Source organism: Ovis canadensis, chromosome 25 (assembly GCF_042477335.2).
Source record: "Ovis canadensis isolate MfBH-ARS-UI-01 breed Bighorn chromosome 25, ARS-UI_OviCan_v2, whole genome shotgun sequence".
In the NCBI taxonomy this organism is placed as follows: Eukaryota; Metazoa; Chordata; class Mammalia; order Artiodactyla; family Bovidae; genus Ovis; species Ovis canadensis.
The window spans coordinates 50,495,711-50,517,174 of NC_091269.1; the positions used below are offsets into that span (position 1 = coordinate 50,495,711).

The 21,464-nt window shown below is 44.0% G+C and overlaps 1 protein-coding gene across 7 annotated transcripts in view; it reads right to left on the reverse strand.

The window, feature by feature from the left end:
• KCNMA1 (potassium calcium-activated channel subfamily M alpha 1) overlaps positions 1-21,464 on the reverse strand; it is a 764,306-nt gene that overhangs the window by 303,448 nt on the left and 439,394 nt on the right. For all 7 annotated transcript variants that reach the window (XM_069572206.1, XM_069572205.1, XM_069572210.1 and 4 more), the window contains exons 4-5: positions 15,955-16,048; positions 14,648-14,759 (exon numbers count right to left, since the gene is read on the reverse strand). In XM_069572206.1, the coding sequence (XP_069428307.1) occupies positions 14,648-14,759; positions 15,955-16,048 (206 nt within the window). The remainder of the gene's footprint in view (positions 1-14,647; positions 14,760-15,954; positions 16,049-21,464) is intronic.

Sequence of the window (21,464 nt, forward strand, 5' to 3'; positions counted from 1 at the left end):
GATACACTGAATCAGAAACTCTGGGAATGGGGCCCAGCAAGCTGTGTTTTAACCATCCCTCCAGGTGATTCTGATGCACGCCAAAGTTTGAGAACCACTAATCTATTAATATCCAGAATATGTCATGTGAGTGTTCCAAAGCAACTATCCTTTATCATGATCAAAGGCTCTGACTCAGTAGATCTGGGAAGGGGATCACATGTACTTGTTCTCGTTTCCTAAAGTTTTCAGGCATCCAGCTATGTTTCTGATTACCACTCCTGTGGAGGGCTTCTCAAACCTGGCTGAACACTGGAATTAACCAGGGAATTCTTAAGCATTACCATGGCTGAGTTCTACCCCAGCCATTCACACTTGGTCTGAAGTACAGCCTGGCTTGGCTCAAAGTTCCCAGGCAATTCTCATGTATATTGCCAAGTTTACTATAATATACACTCGTGTACACTAATATATTAGTGTATCTAATATACAGTTCAACATGTATTAAAATCACCTGGATAATTCATTAAACCAAATTCCTTAGCCCCCCTGCACAAAGAATCTATAGGTTTGGGTACAGGCCCTAGAACTTTCACTTCTAAGGAATTCCCAAGTGATGTGCTAACTGATACCGCTCTAGAGGAATCTGCTTACTTTTTAGATACCTGGGATCTACTTTGGGCTGGGATGGCCAACTTTCTATCCTCTGTTCCTCCTCCAAACTCTTATACATTTATCATTCGTTCTTCCTTATAAAGTACCCATCCAGTTAAATTAGCAACATTTTTAAGGCAGAGTTATGCTCTCCCCATCTGTGGGCCACACATAGGAATCAGTGAGTTGCACTCAGTAGGTATTCAGGTGAATAAGTGCACAAGTGTCTCAGCACCACGTTCCAATGCTTCTTTTCTCCCTACTGGGTCAGCTAGCCAGGCCAATCCATCAGGGGCCCTGATCTCATCGAGAAGAATCGAGACATCTATTTTTCTTTTGAGATGACGGGAAGGTAAATATCCGTCCAGTCCTAGAGATTTAGGTTGCTTGGGGAGACTGTTCCAATAATACCCCAGATGAAGTACAGCCATCTGGAGAGTGTTTGGCATCGATGGAAACCTACTGCTGAATTTGTTCCTGGAAGACATTCATTTTAGAATGTTATTTCCAATTTGGCACATCACAGAGCTGTACAAGTCAGAGAGGATTTAGAATCCCTGCTACCTACAGAGGGCATCTTATTTAAAGCATGTCCCTGACAAAGCAATATCAAGGAAGCACAACTGGAAATCTCCTACAGGAGAATAATCTCTCTACAGCTATAGCAGCTACTGGGACAGCAAAGCTTCCTAAAAAAAACCCTAAACTTTTATCATTGCACTTTGCTGGGGTTGCCTTCTTCAGAGCCCAGTCACAGGAACAGAACTTACTAAGACCATTTCTGTTGTCCCACAATAGCAATCCAGTCTCAATGCCATTGCCAAGATGCATGGAGCCACTGAGGCTTCCCCCACCCCACAAAACAAAAGCTCAGGCAAAGAGTAGAGCCCAGAATCTCTAACAGGATGGTCCATTCAAGATGGACTAACAGCAGGTAGCACCGTGGTGAAGAATCTGCCTGCTAATGCAGGAGACACAGGAGACTTGGGCTCAGTCTTTGGGTCAGAAAGATCCCCTGGAGTAGGAAATGGAAACCCATTCCAGCATTCTTGCCTGGAAAATCCCATGGACAGAGGAGCCTGGATGGTGGCTACAGTCCATGGGGTCACAAAGAGTCAGACACGATTGAGCACCACCACCATAGTGCCAAAAGCAATAACATGGGTTATTTCTACTTATTAGGGTACTCATATGGAATAAAGCAAGAAGTTCAGAAGAGGGGGCTGAGTACTTTGGAAGTAAAAAAAAAAAAGTTTAGAAAAGTACTTTGGAAGCTGGTAAGTTACAGAAATTATCATTAACTCAATTTTTCCAAAGAATAGCATGAGTTACTTTGCTTCTCAATTTCCTTTCCCGCGGGAGAACCAATGCAATACTGATAGGGAGTCTTTCTGCCTTTTGTCAGGGGACTGGAGCAAGGAAGAAGCTGCATTTTAGACTTTGATCTTATTGGACAAGACTGCTAGACTAATTTTTAAGGTGTAACTATCGTGGCCACGTACACTTATATCTTGAGCATAGTACATTATTAAGAAACACGGACCTTGAAGGTAGATTGTCCAGGTCCAAAGTCACTTTCACTTACCCACTCTGTGACTTTCAGCAAGCTACTGAATCTCTCCATGCCTTGGTTTCCCCCTTTATAAAATGACACCTATTTCACAGCATCATTTGGAATACTACCTGAGATAATGGTCCATATGTACATGACATACATACATGTACATATACAGATAATATGTATAATATAAATGCATAATATGAATGCATCCATCTCTACTCTGGTTACAGAACTCTCTTTTACAGCATATTCTTTCTCTCCCCCCATTCTCTTTCAACCTCTCTCCACTCCCAAAACACATCTGACCCCAAAAAGAGAAGCTAAACAAAATAACCCAAAACTTTTCATTTTCTTTATTATTATTATTTTAAATAAAATCACTGACTACAGGGAAGAGTTTGCTTCGAAGGCTCTGAGCTTTAGAGACTCTACATGTAGGAGTTAAAAGTTCAGCAAACTCAGTTTTGGAGTAGGTGACCTCTGGGGACTCTCAAAGGCCCTTTCTTCCAGACCTTGGGCACTGTGACCTGGAACCCCCTTGGCCATGGTGGTTGAGTCAAATTATCAGCTGCCAGGTACCTTACGGCAGGGCAAAGTCAGTCTGCCCTTCCCTCTGCTAACCATGCACTGCCCGCTTGACCGTGAGCTCATTCGTCCCCCTTCCCTCTTCTATCAGACTTATCTCACGCTAATCCAGCAAACTCCAGGACAGTCCTGTAGGGGGAGCCAGAGTCCTTTCTTTTCAGAGCTTAAAAGCGAGTTCAGAGTTCTGGAGATAAAGGTGGGGCTGGAGCCAGGGCCTCTATTACAGCTTTTTGCCTACGCAAGCCTTAAGTGCATTTAATTCAGTTTGGGTAGGGTAGTGAGGGGTTTCATTTCATTCACCATATTAATGAATTCCCTAGCATCCATCTAAGAAAGCTATTTAATTCTTTTTGATACAGACTTTGTACCATTAGTATCCTTCCACTAAAAATAACTTCAATAAACATTTGCTAAGCTTCCACTGCATGCAAGAGTGTCCCAGCCGTACAAAAAGTGAAAAAGTTCATAGCACTTTCTGTTACAAGTACATTCTAGAGCAGTGGGGTCCAAGAGAATTTCTATGATGATGGAAACTTTATATCTCCACTAACATCTTAGCCACTAGCCATGTGAAACTCTCACGTATTTGAAATATGGCTAGTATGGCTGAAAAATTGAGTTTTTACTTTATTTAATTTTGATTGGTCTACATATAGATAGTCAGATGTGGCCCGTGGCTACCCTATTGGACAGCATGGTCTAGACTGGAAAACCATGCTACTGAAGACTGGCCCCCATGATCCCCAGGCCAGAGTATCTGCATCCCCTGTAGCCTGCAGAAAGCAGAGTCTCTGATCTCACTCTATACTTCCTGAGTTAGAAACGGCACTGGAATAAGATTTCCTGGTGTCTCATCTGCACATTGAGTCTTAGGAAGCACTCCTCTAGGGAAGAATCCATTCAACAGTCGTAGAAGATGTATCTCTTCTATATCTATATATATCTCTTCTATATATGCACTTATATATGTATGTGTATATGCAAGTGGGTCTCTCAGTCTCTCGCAGTCCCTCAGAGGTTTTGATCTGTTGGGTCTGGGTTGGGTTCTAAGAATCTGTGTTTCTTTACTGCGCTTTTAGATGCAACTGGGGAGTGTTAAAAAAAAAAAAATGCTGAGCCTGGGCCACTGTCTGCCCCTTAACCTAGATCCTCCAATTTAATTTGTTGGAGGTTTGGCCTGAGCATCGAGAGTTTTAAAAGCTCTTCAGGGATTCTAACGGACACCGAATATGAGAACCTTCCCAGCACGGCCTAGGACAGTGGTTCTCAAAACTGGGTGGATGTCAGGATGACCACACACATTGCTGGAGTTTTTTTATTCATTGGGTCTGGGTTGGGGTCTTAGAATCTGTGTCTTGAACAAGTTTTCAGGTAATGCTGATGCTGCCTGCTGGTCTGGCAAGCCACTCACTCAGTCATTTTTCTTCAAAGCACAGGTTTTAGAATCAGACTGACCTGGGCTGAGCTCTCGATCTACTATTTACTACCTGAAGAAGTTAACTAATCCCCAAAGCATAGCTTTTTAAATTGTAAAACTAGATTTTGGGTTGCTGTGAATGCTATTAAATAACTGAGGTAATGCATATGAAGTGTTGAGCCCAGGGTCTGCCCTTAATAAGCAATTAAATTCATTATTCATTATTATCATTAGTGTAAGAAGAGATACCCATTCACTCATTTATTCAATAAGTACAAACTGTGTCTAGGCAGTGCTCCAGATGCTGGGAACATGGCAAAGAAGACCCAAAACAAAACAAGACGGTCAAGGTCTCTGCCACACTATTCATACGACTGGACTTCTAACTGAGAGGAGAAAATGGACTGATTATATAGCTCTTACAACACAAATCACAAGAACGAAGGAAGTAAAGGTCAGGGGAAAATTCGTTCCAACTGGGAGAATGGGGAAGCTTCACCCAGGAGGTGGGGTTAGAGCTGTGCATTCATGCCGAGAGAGAGGTGACATTCAGACTGGAAGGGAAAAACTCACTCCTGAGGCAGGCGTGAGGGAAGATGAGCAGGACAGATGCAGCCTGGCGGGGCCGGGGCGGGGAGGCTACGGGGAAGGGGAGCAGGCAGGCAGGGCTGTGTGCTGAGCCCTGCCTCCACTCTCTGCCTAAATTCACACCCTGCTTTTGTTTTTTAAATTTCAGTATGCTAAAAATTACCGAAGTCTAGAAAGTGAAACCAGCCAAAGGCTTTCATTCTTTCTATATATATATATTTTTTTAGTTCTTGGACTTAATTTTTTAGGAAGTACACTTTTTAATTGGAATATAATTGATTTATAATGCTGTATTAGTTTCAGCTGTACAGTGAATCAGCCGTAAGTATACATATATCCCCTCCCTCTGGAGGGTCCCGCCCACTCTCTCCCACCCTCTCCCACCCTACCCCTCTAGGCCCTCTAGGTCATCACAGAGTGCCAGGCTGGGCTCCCTGTACTATGCAGCAGCTTCCCACGAGCTATCTGTTTCACACACGGCAGTGTAAATATGCCAATGCTGTTCTCTCAATATGTCCCGCGCTCTCCTCCCCCTGCTGTGTCCTAAGTCCATTCTCTACATCTGCATCTCTATTTCTGCCCTGCAAATAGGTTCATCAGTACCATTTCTCAAGATTCCATATACGCGTGTGTGTGTATTAACATATATTTGTTTTTTTCTTTCTGAATTACTTTTGCATGACAGTTTCTAGATTCATCCACATTACTACAAATGACCCAGATTTTGCTCCTTTTTATGGCTGAGTAGTATTCCATTGCATATATTTACCACAACTTCCATTCATCTAGTGATGGACATCTAGGTTGCTTTCATGTCCTGGTTATTGCAAATAGTGCCACAATGAACACAGGGGTACATGTGTCCCTTTAAAGTATCATTTTCTCAGGGTATATGCCCAGCAGTGGGATTGTTGGGTTATATGGTAGTTTTAATGAACACCAAAGAACTGATACTTTTGAACTGTGGTGTTGAAGAAGACTCTTGAGAGTCCCTTGGTCTGAAAGGAGATCCAACCAGTCAATCCTAAAGGAAATCAGTCCTGAATATTCGTTGGAAGGACTGATGCTAAAGCTGAAACTCCAGTACTTTGGCCACCTGATCCAAAGAGCTGACTCATTGGAAAAGACCGTAATGCTGGGAAAGATTGAGGGCAGGAGGAGAAGGGGACAACAGAGGATGAGATGGTTGGATGGCATCACCGACTTGATGGACATGAGTTTGAGTAAGTGCCAGGAGTTGGTGATGGACAGGGAAGCCTGGCATGCTACAGTCCATGGGGTCACAAAGAATCAGACACGACTGAGCGACTGAACTGAATTGATGCTAGTTTTCAGTGTTTTAAGGAACCTCCATACTGTTTGCCATGGTGGTTGTGCCAATTTACATTCCTACCAACAGTGCAAGAGGGTAAGGCTTTTATTCTTGACTACTCTCCCTCAATGCAGAGGGTAGTCAGTGAAGGTCCTGATATGAACTTCACCTTGCCTTTTGTGGGGTTCTTCAAGCAAGGGAGGGGCCTTGGGACCACATTATAAAGTGGATGGACGACACAGAGACTCCTGGCACTTCAGCAAAGCCCCTGGAAGACGGACGGCTAAAGGGGAGAGTGTCTGACCCGACACATGGCTTTCCTTGGAAGAGCGGTGACAGGCCGCTGCGCCTCGTCCACTCATCTGGCACTCTGCAATTCCACTTCTCTCCGCCCTTAAGTAAACTCCCCAAAAGCAAGAAAGCATGAGATCTAAGGAAAGAGGGCTTTTAAGCAAACGATATGCAAATTAAATAGGTTCTTCTTCTCTAGTACAGCCTCAAAGGAAAGGGAACCCAGACCTCTCTAACTTGCTTACATACAATGATAACAAGCACATCTATCTGGTAATTCATCTGTTCCCAGGAAAAGAAAGAAAAGACCCAATGTTCCATAGAAATGCAGGGAGGAGAAAGTCTCAAGCTCCAAACAAGATCTCCCCAAGGGTCTCCTCCCATGATAAGCTGGAAAAATGCAGAGTCAAGGGCCCAGAGGGCCCTAAATGCCTACAAGAGTTTATGGACTCCAATGGACTATGGAGAGCCACTCGCCAGTCTGAACAGCGCATTGGTCCCAGCTCTAAATTTTTCTGGCTGTCTATGACTTTGGGCAAGTGACTCACTCCCTCTGAGCCTCAAAAGTTCCTATTTGGCAAAATGGGAATAATAATAATAATACCCCTTTCGGTAGACAGAAAGAAAAAGTTAAGTTGCTCAGTCATGTCCAACTCTTTGCAACCCCATAGACTATACAGTCCATGGCATTCTCCAGGTGAGAATACTAGAGTGGGTAGCCGTTCCCTTCTCCCTTCTCCAGGGGATCTTCCCAACCTAGGGACTGAACTCTCCCACAGTGCAGGCAGATTCTTTACCAGCTGAGCCACAAGGGAAGCCCAAGGATATGGGGGTGGGTAGCCTTTCCCTTCTCCAGGGATCTTCCTGACCCAGGAATCAAACCAGGGTCTCCTACACTGCAGGTGGATTCTTTACCAACTGAGCTATCAGGGAAGACAGAGTAATGGCCCCTCAAAAATATTCATGTTAATCCCCAGAACCTGTGAATCTGGTAACTTACATGACAAAAGGCAATTCAGGTAGCAGGGGAATTAAGGTTGTCAATCAGCTGACCTTGAGATGGGAAGGGCATCCTGGATTACCCCCCAATGTAATCATAAAGGTCTTTAAAAGTAGAAGAGGGAGGAAGCAAAGAGAGGCAGAGAGGGAGGTGGCAACAGAAAGTGAGATCAGAGAGATGCATTGTGAGAACTCCGCCCTCTGTGGCTGGCTCTGAAGATGGAGAAGTGACCACAAGGAATGTGGGTTGGTTCTGGAAGCTGAAAAAGGCAAGGAAATAGAATCCTCCTTGGAGCTTCCAGAAAGGAGCACAGCCCTGAAGATACTGTTTTGGACTTCTAACCTACGCAACTCTAAGATAATAGATACGTGTTGTATTAAGGTGCTACATTTGCGGCAACTTGTTACTGCAGCAACAGGGCGCTCATGCATCTGTCTGGCAGGGTTGTGAGGCTGATCTGATGCCTGGCAAACTGTAAAGCTACTTTCTTATCTCGGGGGGTATTACCATCCGTGGGCACCTGCCATTCTCCGGACGTGGTAAGCGCCTCTCCCTGCAGAATGCTCACTTCTTCCTGCTCTGCCCATCTCACCTAGCATCACAAGCCTCAGCTGAGCCCCAGCCCGTTGCAGAAGCCTCCTCTCTTTCCTCTGCCCACGTGAGCTTTCTCCTCCGAACTCCCACTGCCCTGACAGCCTGGACCTCACAATTTCGGACGTAATTATACAGTGGGAAGTGCTACCTGCTGTTGCTGCATGTGTGTTTATTTTGGTTCCAAAACTAACTTGAAACCTTGGTCTCAGACAGGAGCTGTGTTTCGTCCTGTCGTTGTTTTTAGGGACCTGTACTTTTTTTTTTTTACAGTCCTGTTTTAACCACCTTTGACACAAAGAGTCACTGCTCAGGCATACATTTCTAAGCAGATACTCAATCATTTTAATTGTTCCATGACTGGACACTAACTCATTTTTCTATTTTTTTAGCAAAGTTTTCTATTTTCTAGCAGAGTTTACTAAAAGGCCTAAGGCCAGGTCTGACACAGACTAGGGAAGCAGGTTCAGTTTTTGACCAGTGATTGGAGCTCCTCGTCATACCCTGATCTCAGCAGTCAGAGAAGAGGTGGGCAAGGTTGGAAATCACAGTAACACTAGGAAAGAAGGCGGCCAAGCATGTGTCCCTCTTACCCCAGGACTGAGCACACAGCAGGTACTCAGTAACAGTCAGTTAGATGACTGGCTGATGTCTGTCTATCATTTTTTCCTCTACCATCTGCCTTTAATTCTGTAAGATGCCCCTCAACAAAGACATATCCATAAACCAAGGAGGCACACCCACTGACCCACCCTGGGGACATAGTTCCCACAAGAATGAGAGAAACAGACAAAAGAGTTCTCCCCAGAGCATGTTTTTTGAGTCTCAAAATAAGATCCATCTCTCATTTCAAGGTACATTTATTTTAGGGAGGCAGGATAAGGATTTTGTGAATAAGCTGGTGTGTGGGAACAAGAATTAAAATAAGCATTGACTTGCTGCCTGCCGACGTGGATGTCCTCACATCCCACTGCCTTATTTTTGGTTCCATTCTGGTTTGTTTTCTTCTCTGGGGCTTTAAAATATGACAGGGAGGTTAGAAAGAAAGGCTGTGGATAACCATGGCTTCTGTTCACAAAGCTGATCCTGTGTGCCTGGTCACTTGTAACACTTCACCGAATCCCCACTACACTCATCTCAGGTGAGTGCTATCATTATCCCCATTGGAGAGGCGAGAAGACTGAGTTTATGGCAGGGAAAATGACCGTGCTCAAAGCAACCCATGAACAGTGGCTGAGCACAATGTGAACTGAGGCGGTGGAGCCCAAAACAGGGCTCTGAGCCAATCGGCTCTACTGATCAAGGACCTGCCCCCAGTCTCTCTCTCTCTCTCTTCAGACGGAGCAGGTCCAGCCCCCGGGTTGCTAGGATAGTCTGAGACTCGGGAGCCTCCACGCTAGCTCTAGTTCTAGAAACTGGCAGTCGATAAGGGAGACTGAGAAGAGGAGCTACGAGCTGTGTGTTTTTAAGTAAGACCTCTTCCCCTCCCTGCCTGCCTGAAGCAATAGGATGAGTTAGAGAGATGCCAACATAAAGCACTAAACGTGGCTCAGTTATTCCCAACCCAGTCCTCAAAACCCCAAACCTCTCTAAAGGGTCAGAACAGACGCAGAAGAACAGCATAAGAAAACGGGCATGAAGTCAGACTAGATTTTGGGTAAGGAAGGCCTTCCCCTACTCCCAAGCTACAAAATCCTGGACAGGAGAGAGAGCTCCTCTGAGCCTGCATCTCCTTATCTGTAAAATGGGAAAATAATTCCTACTTTACAGGTTTGCTCTAAGAACCAAGTTCACATATGCAAGGGCTTATCACAGGGCCCAGTGCGTAGCACAACCGGAATAAATACTAGCTGTTTTTATTAACAGACTGTCCAATGGACTAAGATGATGCGTGCAAAAAAATAAAGACTGTACTATATAATATGCAAACATGTGTTAAGAGTAGGAAGTCAAATGTGATGCAAGTTATGCTCCAGAAAAGGTAAAGGCAGGGGATGTGATATTTCACTTTTTATCCCCCATGGGGCCAGCTGCAGCACAGTCCTTTGCTCTCGACGGGGCTTCTGAGGTGTTAAGGAACCCACTTGCCAATGCAGGAGACATAAGAGATGCAGGATCAATCCCTGGGTGGGGAAGATTCCTTGCAAGAGGGCATGGCAACCCACTCCAGTATTCTTGCCTGGAGAATCCTATGGACAGAGGAGCCTGGCGGGCTGCAGTGCATGGGGTCATATAGAGTTGGACATGACTGAAATATCCGACACGACTTACCGTGGGCTCAAGAAGCATGTCAGAGAAGGCAATGGTGCCCCACTCCAGTACTCTTGCCTGGAAAATCCCATGGACAGAGAAGCCTGGTGGGCTGCAGTCCATGGGGTCGCTAAGAGTCGGACACGACTGAGTGACTTCAATTTCACTTTTCACTTTCATGCATCGGAGCAGGAAATGGCAACCCACTCCAGTATTCTTGCCTGGAGAATCCCAGGGACGGGAGAGCCTAGTGGGCTGCCTGGGCTCTCTGTCACACAGAGTCAGACATGACTGAAGCGACTTAGCAGCAGCAACAAGCATGTGCAGATTTGGGACAGACTTCAATTTTCCTGCATTTTGTCCTAAACCTCTGCCAGCAAAGGCAGTACTTTTCATTTACTAAGAGGAGGGCAGTGCTTTCCGAAATGCCCTATTTAATAGAATTATTCCTTTTACTTTATAAGCCACACCTCATGGGAATGTTCATTTTATCTCTGGCAGCTCATCAGAACAATAACTGTTTCACGGTGCAATAACCTATGTATTAAATCACAATGGGGACCTCCTTGAAATATTACTATACTGAATTCTCTTCCATAATAGGCAGACCAGTTTTGGATTTCACCCAAGAGGCTTAGTCACCAAAGAACAAAAGTATTTCATTAAATGTGTTTTCTCCTAAAAGAGGAGAAAGGTTATTAGTAGTTATTATTATCTCATAGCCTCAAAGGTTGTTGGTCTTTGTTTCCAGTTTCAATAGCACTTGAATCCCACAGAGGAGGAGGCTGAAGGGCTGCAGTCCATAGCATCACAGAGCTGGACACAATTGAAATGAGTGAGCACTTATGCTTCCGAACATACTATATAATTTACTTATTTATTAGGCTTTTTTTTTTCCTGTTCTTCCCCCACTGCAATGTCAGAGGGTAGGATGCTGCCTACTTTATTCACTCTTGTTTCCTAATCATATGGAAAATGTACCTGGCACATAATAGCTGCTTTATAACATTGTTCAATTTGCCAGCAAATTAAAGCATATTTTAGAGCTTTTTTTTTTTGAAAAGCTACTACAACTGAAGCAAAGCATCTCTCACTACTCTTCTCTTTTCTGTCCCTGCCCCTTTTTTTGTTTAATTGAAGTATAGTTGGTTTACAATGTTGTACTCGTTTCTGGTGTACAGCAAAGTGATTTATCGGTGCACATGTGCTAAGTTACTTCAATTGTGTCAGACTCTTTGCAACCCCATGGCCTGTAGCCCGCCAGGCTCCTCTGGATTCTCCAGGCAAGAATACTGGAATGGGTTGCCATGCCCTCCTCCAGGGGATCTTCCCAACTCAGGGATCGAACCTGCATCTCATATCTCCTGCGTTGGCAGGCAGGTTCTTTACCACTAGTGCCATCTGGGAAGCCATATACGTAATTTTTCATATTATTTTCCATGATAGTTTATTACAGGATACTAAATACAGTTCCTTGTGCTATATAGTACATGTGTGTGAAAGTGAAAGTGAAGCCGCTCAGTCATGTCCGACCCTTAGCAACCCCATGGACTGCAGCCCACCAGGCTCCTCCGTCCATGGGAGTCCCTGAGTCATGTCCAGCTCTTTGTGACTACCATGGACTGTGGCTTGCTAGGCTCCTCTACCCATGGGATTTCCCAGACAAGAATACTGGAGTGGGTAGCCATTTCCTTCTCCAGAGGATCTTCCCGAAGCAGGAATTGAATGCACATCTCCTGTATTACAGGTAGATTCTTTACCACTGAGCCACCTGAGCAGCTCTGCGCTATATGGTAGGCCCTTGTTATTCATCTATTGTATATATAATAGTTTATATCTGCTAATCCCAAATTTCTAATTTATCCCTCCCCCAACCCCCTTTCCTCTTTCTTCCATTTTCCTGTTTGCGCAGATAGATTTTTACTAGATCAGAACTCCTCCAAAAGTCAGAATGACATCATCCACAGAAAGGAATGGGTTTTTACAAGATTTAAGTGCTCCTGATGGTGACTATTCAGGGAGACTTTCACTCATGCAAAAAAAGGAGACCTGGCTCCACACCAGGGGTGAGCCCTGCTAGCTGCAGAGTGGAGATGTCTCCACCGCAATCAGGAAGGGGTCCCCTCCATCTTCCAGGAGCACAAGGGACCCTGATATCAAATTCAGGTTTGGAAAGTGCATGGACTGGAAGGTAGTTTAAGTCCAAATCCCCCATTTTTCCAGTGGGAAAACTGAGGGTCCAGAAAAGTAGTGTCTGTTCAAGAGCACAGAGGAAGTAGAGCCCAACCAAGAAGAGAAGGAAGATTCCTTTTCTTCCTCCTCCCTTATTCTCTTTTCCCTTCCATCCTTCTCTCTCTTTCCCTCTCACTCTCCCACTGTCTTCCTTCTCTCCCTCCCTTTGCCTGCTTGGGTGGGTGAGTGTGTGTGTGTGTGTGTGTGTGTGTGTGTTGGTTTAGAAAGAGCTCTGGCTAGCAGTCCATACATAACTTTGACCCAGGTATGCTGGTGATTAATTTCACTAACTTCCTGTCCTCTACAACAACCAAGATCCCAAATTTTCTCAAAGTGCCCACGAACAATGCAAGAGGTTTTGAAATTTTCTGAAATGAAAGAATCTTCGAGATCATCTAGCCCAACCTCTATTTTACAGGTGAAAAACAGCAGGTAGAGGGAAGAAAAGTGAGTTCCTCACATCACAAGGTGGGCTCAGAGCTCAGCTGAAACAGCCAGGACCTTGGGCATCAGAGCCACGAAAGGGCACTCAGAACGCTTCTCACTTGGGTGTCTGGCTCCAATGGTCTCACCATGCTGGCCAGAAAAATCCCACCTGAGAGAGCACATCTCAGATCAAGGGCAAAAACATTCCCCTTGAGAAAGTAAATACGACTCAAATGAGAAAACTAGCAGAAAATAGAATCCACATGAGAAACACACATACCTACATACATGTATGTGTTACTGCACACACCATATACAAAAGATTCTTGTTTTAAAAGTACTTGATACTAGGTAGAATGAAGTTACAGGACTAGCAAGGACATCAAAAGTGCTAGCAGAAGCATATTTTGACACAACATTTTTAAAAAGTTATCCGTTAACATCTATAAACTAAAATACACATTCTCTTTGATCCAGCAAGTCCTCTTCCAGGAACCTGGAATTCTCTCTAAAGCTAGAACTATATGGATACGTGGATGACAGTGCTTACTAAACCACTGTTGATAGCAGAAAAGTAAACAGTCATGCGGTGCATCATTTGGGTGACGGCTGAATAAATGCGCTGGAGCCATGTATGGGATTTTGTACAACTGTCATAAAACGAAGCATTACAGAGCTGAAGGGATGGCCGTCACTTACCAGCAGTAAGAGAGTCAACTGCAGTATGGTGTGACTGATAACAATGATTTCATATGAAGACCACCATCTCTAACACTGTGATGTGTGCACATCTGCGTTTGCTGGTGGTGAAATCAGCACAAAGGAAAGATGTGGAAGTCTGTAACTCTAAGCATCCTGGGGAGAGGGTAGTGATGGATGTGGGCAGAAGAGGTACTTAATATTTTCTTTATACATCTTTCACTATTGATGCTATTATATATATATTACTTTGAAGAAATAGGTTAAGACCAACAATCTCTGAAAAGAAAGACAGAGGGAACCCACAAATAGTCCTCCAAGTCCTATTTCAGCCTCCCCTCTTCCCCTGTAGACTTGTGACAGCAAGAACATTGCGAGGAAATTCCTCAGCGTGGCAAAGAGAACCCAACAGCTGCCTCTCTAAACCTTTGGCCCCTTGACCATCCTCAGAGTTAGTTACTTTTCCCACTAAATTATCCTAGACTTGATACAGGAAGTGACCTGTCAAGCAAACATAGGAAGTGAGGTGTGAACACAGCTCCAGCAAAAGCTCCTCCATTAACACCAGGAAGAAGCTGGATCTTCCTCAAGGTGAAGGCGTCTTATCCCACCCCACAAAGGAGCTCACAATTTTAATTAAACCACACAGGGTCCAGCCATCAGGAAACTGTGAAGCAGACAGAAGCTAACTCTGGCAGGCAGGCCTCCTGGGGCACCTGAAGCAGTTACGTGAAAAGCTTTGTGCCCATTCTCTGTTGAATGAAGAGTAAGAGGACCGTGAATGTAGAGGTTCTGGCTGGACCATGATGACCACTGGGCTTCAACAATGACAGAACTGCATTCTCTGAAGCACTCCCTGCTCACATTCTTCTTGGCCAGTGCTTGCTTCTGAGAGAAAACTCTCACCATCAACTTCTAAAACTCTGAGCGTTGTTCACACAAATCCAGGAAGGTTTCTTTCCATGCATTCTCAGCCCTCCAATGCATCCCAGATGCACCACCTTATAGATTTCAGCCATGGCTCAGGAGCCAGCGAAAAAGAAGGGAGAGAGATCAACTTACCAAGCCAACTTCTGTTTAAGTACACAGACACAAACACAGGGGGGACCGTGAAGAAATCTACTACAGAGTTCACTTCAAGCCAGAACCATAGCTTATCGTTGGCTGCAATAAACTGGGGGAAAGAAAAAACAAGAGAGAGAGAGAGAAAAATGAGAAGCATGGTGCTGGCATGCAAACTACACTCTTTCTCCCCCCCCCACCCACCCCCCAAAAAAACTTATTTATTTTTAACTGAAGGAAAGTTGCTTCTCAGCATTGTGTTGGTCTCTGCGAAACATCAAGATGAGCCAGCCATAGGTATACATGTGCCCCTCTCCTTCTTAAGCCTCCCCTCCACCTCCCACCTCTTCCCACCCTTCAGTTCTAGAAAGTTGATTCTGATGAACCTATTTACAGGGCAACAATGGAGATACATATACATAGAGAATAGACTTATGGACACGGGTATGGGGGAGGAAGGAGAGGGTGGGAGGAATGGAGAGAGTAACATGGGAGTATATATACTATCATATGTAAAAGAGATGGCCAGTGGGAATTTGCTGTATGACTCAGGGAACTCAAACTGGGGCTCTGCAACAAACTATACTTTCTTCCAAAGGGTACATTTCAGTTTTTCACGGGGGCCTAGAGGGAGATGTTATGTTATATCTACGCCAGTCCCTTGCTATTTCTGCCTTAGAATTTGGATCCATAGTCCTTTCTAGAGAGTGACTATATGCTCTGAGAGCCTTGGAGAAAGATCAGGGAGTACATTTTTCTGTGGTTTTCAAGAGCATCAGAGGGCAGTTGGAGTGACCTCACCTTTCTTAAAGTCTCTACTGTAAATACTCACCCACACAGTCTGTGTATAGCTCCGTTTATAGACATGGTTTGGATAAATCCTCCATGCCCTCAGTTCTGCCAATCCACCCCCTTGATTCAACCCTCACAACTCACTGTTCTCTCAGGATTCAGTTAAGTGAGCACTGACAGACATAATTTTAAGAGCGGAAGGTTTTTCCTCCTGTTTAAGGCAACCATGCATTCGTGCGTGAACGGAGACATAAGAAACAGTACACCAGTAAGGGTGTAATAGTCCTTTCAATCCTTATTTCTCCTGCTCAGAATAAAATTAACATATACACAAGGAAATGCTGCCCTAAGGAAAGGGCTCTCTCACAAAATGAAAATCAGAATTCGGTCTCTTGTCTCCCCTGCAAACACTGGGCTTCATCTTGCCTGCGGGAGCAGATGCTGATGGGGAATGGTCCCTACGTACAAAACTCACGCGCTCCATTGTGATACTGAGCAGTGTCGTTCAAACTTACCCGCAAGCCAAAGTAGAGAAGGAAGAATACGTTGAAAGCCATGTCGATCTGTAATGTGAAATCTTTGTAGAAATTCTGGCAGGATTCTATTGGGCTATTAGACAGGAAGAAGAGAAAAGCAAGAGGTAAATGAAAAGCATCATCACACGTTCCACATCGCTGTGCAGTGACGGTGCTTAGGGAAGAGGACGAAATGAACGTTCAAAAAATAAAACATTTGGTCTTTGTATCCCCTGTGATCATCAAGCAAGCATTGCCAAGGGGTCTTTCCATTCAACCAAACAGTCTTTCGCTCTTTGTTTTTGTCATCTGATACATGTATTGTTTCCATCATCATTCAACAGTTGAGCTAAGAATCTAAAGAGGATCATGCAGACACCTTGAAGGAAGGACAAGCAGAAGAGACCAATGAATTCCTCAATTTCATATTAACCCTTAAAGAACTGACTTCTTTCTTTGAGAGGACACAAACCTAAGCTAAAAAGCAGTCCCTCCCACTCTCCAGCACGTTAGAAATGAAGTCCATTTTCAATTAAACACAGTAGTTGTGTTTTGGACCTTTTAAAAGCCATTGGTTGATTAATGATAAAGGACCAGGAGCATCTCGGGAAAGCCGTGGAGGAGAGGCTCCTGGTGGATGTTCTGGTAAAACTAAATATGGACCTTTATGCAGCACTCTGATCTGGGGAAGAAGCATTGCCCAACTGGTAGAATTCAAGACCATTAAATCAATCTATTGAAGCAGTACTCTAAGGGTTAATTTTTATTTCTTTGGCATGCAGGTTAATTGCCCTTGTGTGTGTCAAGCAGCAAACGCGAACCCCCAGCACATTCTACTTTGCTCGAGAGGAGGCAGTTCAGAAGGGTACAACTATACAAACTGGTACATGGCTTCCATGTGCTTTCCTGCATCAAACTGATCAGAGGATCGGAGGGTGAGAAGTCCCAAAGTTTGGGCTGGATGGGAAGTAGGAAAGCCTCATAAGCCTTTCAAAGCTGTGAATGAAAATGTATAGGACAGTGTTATCAGTAAGCCAGTGGAACCACTCAGGCCAGGAACGTCAAGAAGGTATGGTGAGGGAACAGATAGGGGAGGATGGGGAGAAGTAAAATACTTTCCCCAGATGGGAAGCAACATGGACCTCCAGGATGGGAGAGGGCTAACTTGAGAGGTGCAGGATGGAGGATTTCCAAGTATCACCACTTTGGAAATTGCTGCAGGAAATACCAGTTAGTATAGTTGTACTTTAGTAAGGGCAATTCTTGGTTGTTCAACAGGCAGGAGTCTGCGCAGTACAGATATGCAGGGCCCACTTAAAGGGAGGGTGATTCAGTCTGTGGGACTCTCCGATCGTGTTACATGCACCGGATTTATCCATTCTTCATCTGTATGACAAGTCAAACATGCTGTTTGTCATCTCCCAAATCACAGATATGTGGAAAACCCTACAGACAAGCCTGAAGAGGAATCTATATTTGCATTTACAAACTAAGCAGACTGAACGGAAAACAAACACGGCAAACCATTTGTATAAAGGAAACGGTAAGTACTCGGTTTTCACTAAGGTAAAGTGGGAGGAAAGATAGCGTGGAATTTGCTTCCTCCAATGATGAAAGCAGGCAGGAGCAAAAGAGACTGGACACCATAGCCTGCCACTGCTCTTTGCCTGCTTTCTTACTCAGATTCAGTGAAAAAAAGGAGAATCCAGGACAGGAGTTAACAAGTGACACTTCTGCAGTCCTCAATCTATGATGGAATTTTGTTTTGTTTTAAGAGCAAGACCCACAGGGTCCACAAGTATTAGAGTTCTTTGCTACTCTAGGTGCAGTGGAAAGAAGTATATGAACTAGGTTGACCAGAAGTCCACTATTGATCCCAAGGGATGAGGAGACTATGCATTTTTATACTATGTAAGTTACAGGTATGATGTGCTACCAAAATATTGAAAAGTGGTGTATGTGTGGGTGTAGGTGTGTGCATAAGAGTGAGCAAGAGATTGAGGATGGGGGCAGGGATCCTGCAGGGAAATACAATTTGTACTCATGTCTTCCCTTGTGCCAGCAGTGACTTAGCTATACCTTATAAACTTGTCCATATCAAGATTGATGTGTATATTACCAAGGGGACAGAGATGTCCCAAGTCTGTTATGGAAAACCCACTATCACTTCACCGAAGCCAAATGATCACCTTACTTATTGCCCTCACAATAGTCGCTGGTGGCATATTTGGGGGTCCTTGTGAGTTCCTTAACTCCTATTAATTCCATGGCTTCTGTGATCAATTGCATAGTAACCTGGAAACACACCGAGTAGGGGAAGTATTTGCTAGGCTGTGGGAGAGAATGGGACAGCGGGGGAAGAGATGCTAGCTCAATACCATTGAAGACATTTTGGTTCAACATAAATGGAAGCAGATAATTAAGAGAGTATAAGGAATTAGGCTGTAGCAACTAATTTCCACTATCCTTTGCCTTCCTTGTCATTTTTGCTGCTGCTGCTGCTAAGTCACTTCAGTTGTGTCCGACTCTGTGCGACCCCATAGACAGCAGCCCACCAGGATCCCCTGTCCTTGGGATTCTCCAGGCAAGAACACTGGAGTGGATTGCCATTTCCTTCTCCAATGCATGAAAGTGAAAAGTGAAAGTGAAGTCGTTCAGTCGTGTCCGACTCTTAGCAACCCCATGGATTGCAGCCCACCAGGCTCCTCCGCCCATGGGAGTTTCCAGGCAAGAGTACTGGAGTGGGGTGCCATTCATTGCCTTCTCCAGTCATTTCTGCTACTTCCTCCTATACTGCCCAACCCCAAAGGCAGCCATAAGAGAGCTTGATGGTAAAGAACACTATGCTGAAAAATATACCTCTACAACACCCTGATTTACCGAAAACAACGTTGAAATCATAATAGACCTTTTCTCTGGTCTTTCAGAATTTTAGAGAATTAATTTAATCAACCTTTTATATCATTCCTTGAGACTTATACTTTGAGCTGAAATAAAAAAGGGAGTAAATTATGCTGCTGGGGCTGGCAGCTTTCCCTCTGGCTGAAGCTCACCAGTAATATGAGCCACTCCGCTAAGATGAAGTAGGAGAGAGACAGGAAGTTCTGAGATGGAAGAGGCTGGCCCCTGGAACCCAGATAGGACCAGAGTGATCAGTCTATTTCTATCCCTCTCAGCTCTTTCCTGGTGGCATGAGAGCCCAAGGAGAAAGCTCCTGCCTCATTTTCTCAAGAGAGATCAGAACTGTTTATCAGGATCCCCTCTGAGATAAATCCTCCAAGTGCCTTTAGTCCACAGACTCATACATCAAAGACCACAGACAGAGACTCTAAAGCCCCATCATTTCATTCCTCAGATGGAAACAACCCCCAGAGAAGTTCATTGATCTTATAAAAAGAAAACACAGAATTCAACAACAAAAGGGTTGGCCATACTAGTCAGGATTTATTTCCCTCCCAACGAGACTTTATCTTAATGATTAATGCTCATTGTAGAACGGAGAATGAAATATAAACTCTTCTTCCTTTTTGTATTAAATAGAGTTCCTTGTCTAGAAGTTTTAGGAGTTAGAAATCACTTTTTCTTTTTCCCTACAAAGGGAAGTGACTCTGAATTACACACTTAAATTTGGATTGCCATTCTGATGAGGCATGCCCACATTAGAATAGGATTTTTATAGATATGTTGCCAACAGATAAAAAAGAAGGGTTTTAAAAACTGAAAAACAAAACAAAACAACACTAATCCAGTGGTAGAGCTGACTTTCTGTCAACTGTTCTTGGTTAACTAGTAACTTACTAATTAGAGGATCTAAGATACTTGGTAAGTTGTTGGACCGTTAATTACTAGGCTCCTACAGTCCATGGACCAAGCCTGGTACTAAAACTTTAGGCAAATTTAGCATTTTGATCAGGACACTATGATTGGGGCACCTTCAAAAGAACCTCAATAAAAAGCTCCTTCTGATGGGATAAACATTCAATGTAGAACAGAGACTGAAATACAAACCTCTGTTTCCTCTTGACCATCAAGTAAGCATATTCTTAGTATTCAGATGCTGCTATAGAGGAGAATGAGACTGACCAAAGTGGGAAATATATCTGTTTCTCCACCTATTTAACAATACAGATGAAGACCTTTGAGCAGGAAGATCCAACAGTCCTTGAAGACTGACTTAAGAACTTGTCTTTCCAAAGCATGAAGTAAGCAATGACTGCCCAGGTTGTTTTTCAAAGGGTTAGGGGACTAAGGACAAAGTCTCACCTCTGGCAGTTGTGATGTCTGGACTATCTCCAAGAAGGAAGTAATTGCCTCTCTTCTCAGCTTCTACACTTTTCCTAATGTTTTCTGAAGTCTGTTTCCCTAACTCTCTGAGCCTGGCTGCCCAAACCTTTCAAAATACTTCCCCAGAACCATGTTTCTGAAACTTTAGCATGTACCTAGAGGGCTTGGTAAAACACTGGTGGACCCCATTTTTCAGAGCTCCTGATCCAGTGGGTCTGGTATGGGACCCTAAGAATTTGCATTTCCCAGAGGCTGCTGCTCATCCAGGAGCCACACTTTGAGAATCACAGCTCTTGAAGAACTCTTCTGCAGCTACACATTAGGGATAGGTGTTGCTGCTCGAGGTGATTCCCATTCAGACCTGAATAAAGAGGATTAAGCATTTGGGCCCATCCCTGGACAACCACCTGTCTACTACTTAATTAAGTGCTGTGATCAAGGGGTTAAAAGGAGACCTTCAGTTTCAGATGTGAACAAGGTGGGTGGGGGTGGAGCAGAATTAAGACAATACAGGGAAGTAATTGTTGGGTTGGCCAAAAAGTTCATTCAGGTTTTTCTGCAAGATTTTATGGAAAAACCCAAATGAACCTTTTGGCCAAGCCAATAAATACAACGCCACCATGCAAGCTTCACCAATGACATTCCAGTTAACAACCAGAGAGTGCCTGAGGAGCATATTTTCCATTTAAGATTAGAAGGAAAAATATGTTTGGGAATGCATGTAAGAATTAAAGATTTTTAAATTTAAAAAATAAAAAACTTAAAAAAGAAAAGAAAAAAAAAGATTAGAAGGAAAAATAATGAGGGCTGGATGGGGAGAGGTTATGGAGACTGTCATTTATAAGAGATAAAGAAATGTTAAGCATCTTAGGAACAACAGCAGCAGCAGCAGACATTTGAAATGATTTAATAAACAACTGCATGAGAGGGAAGGGACTAGCTGAGGAACAAAATAGCACTTTGGGAAATAATTTCCAACATTTCCATTCTCCTCACTCTTGTGGCTAGTCCCTTTTTAAATTGGATGAAACCATCTCAATTCCCACCAGGATTATGGACCACGGGAGTTCAGGCCCACAGAACTGCAGACATGAATGAATACAATAAGTTTAATGGTTCCAGACTCTCCTCCTAGTCTCACCTCTACAATGTTGCCAGATTAATTTAATTAAAAGGTGTCATCCATCCACCACTGCGGCTCTCTCCTGCCTAATGCATCAACTCCA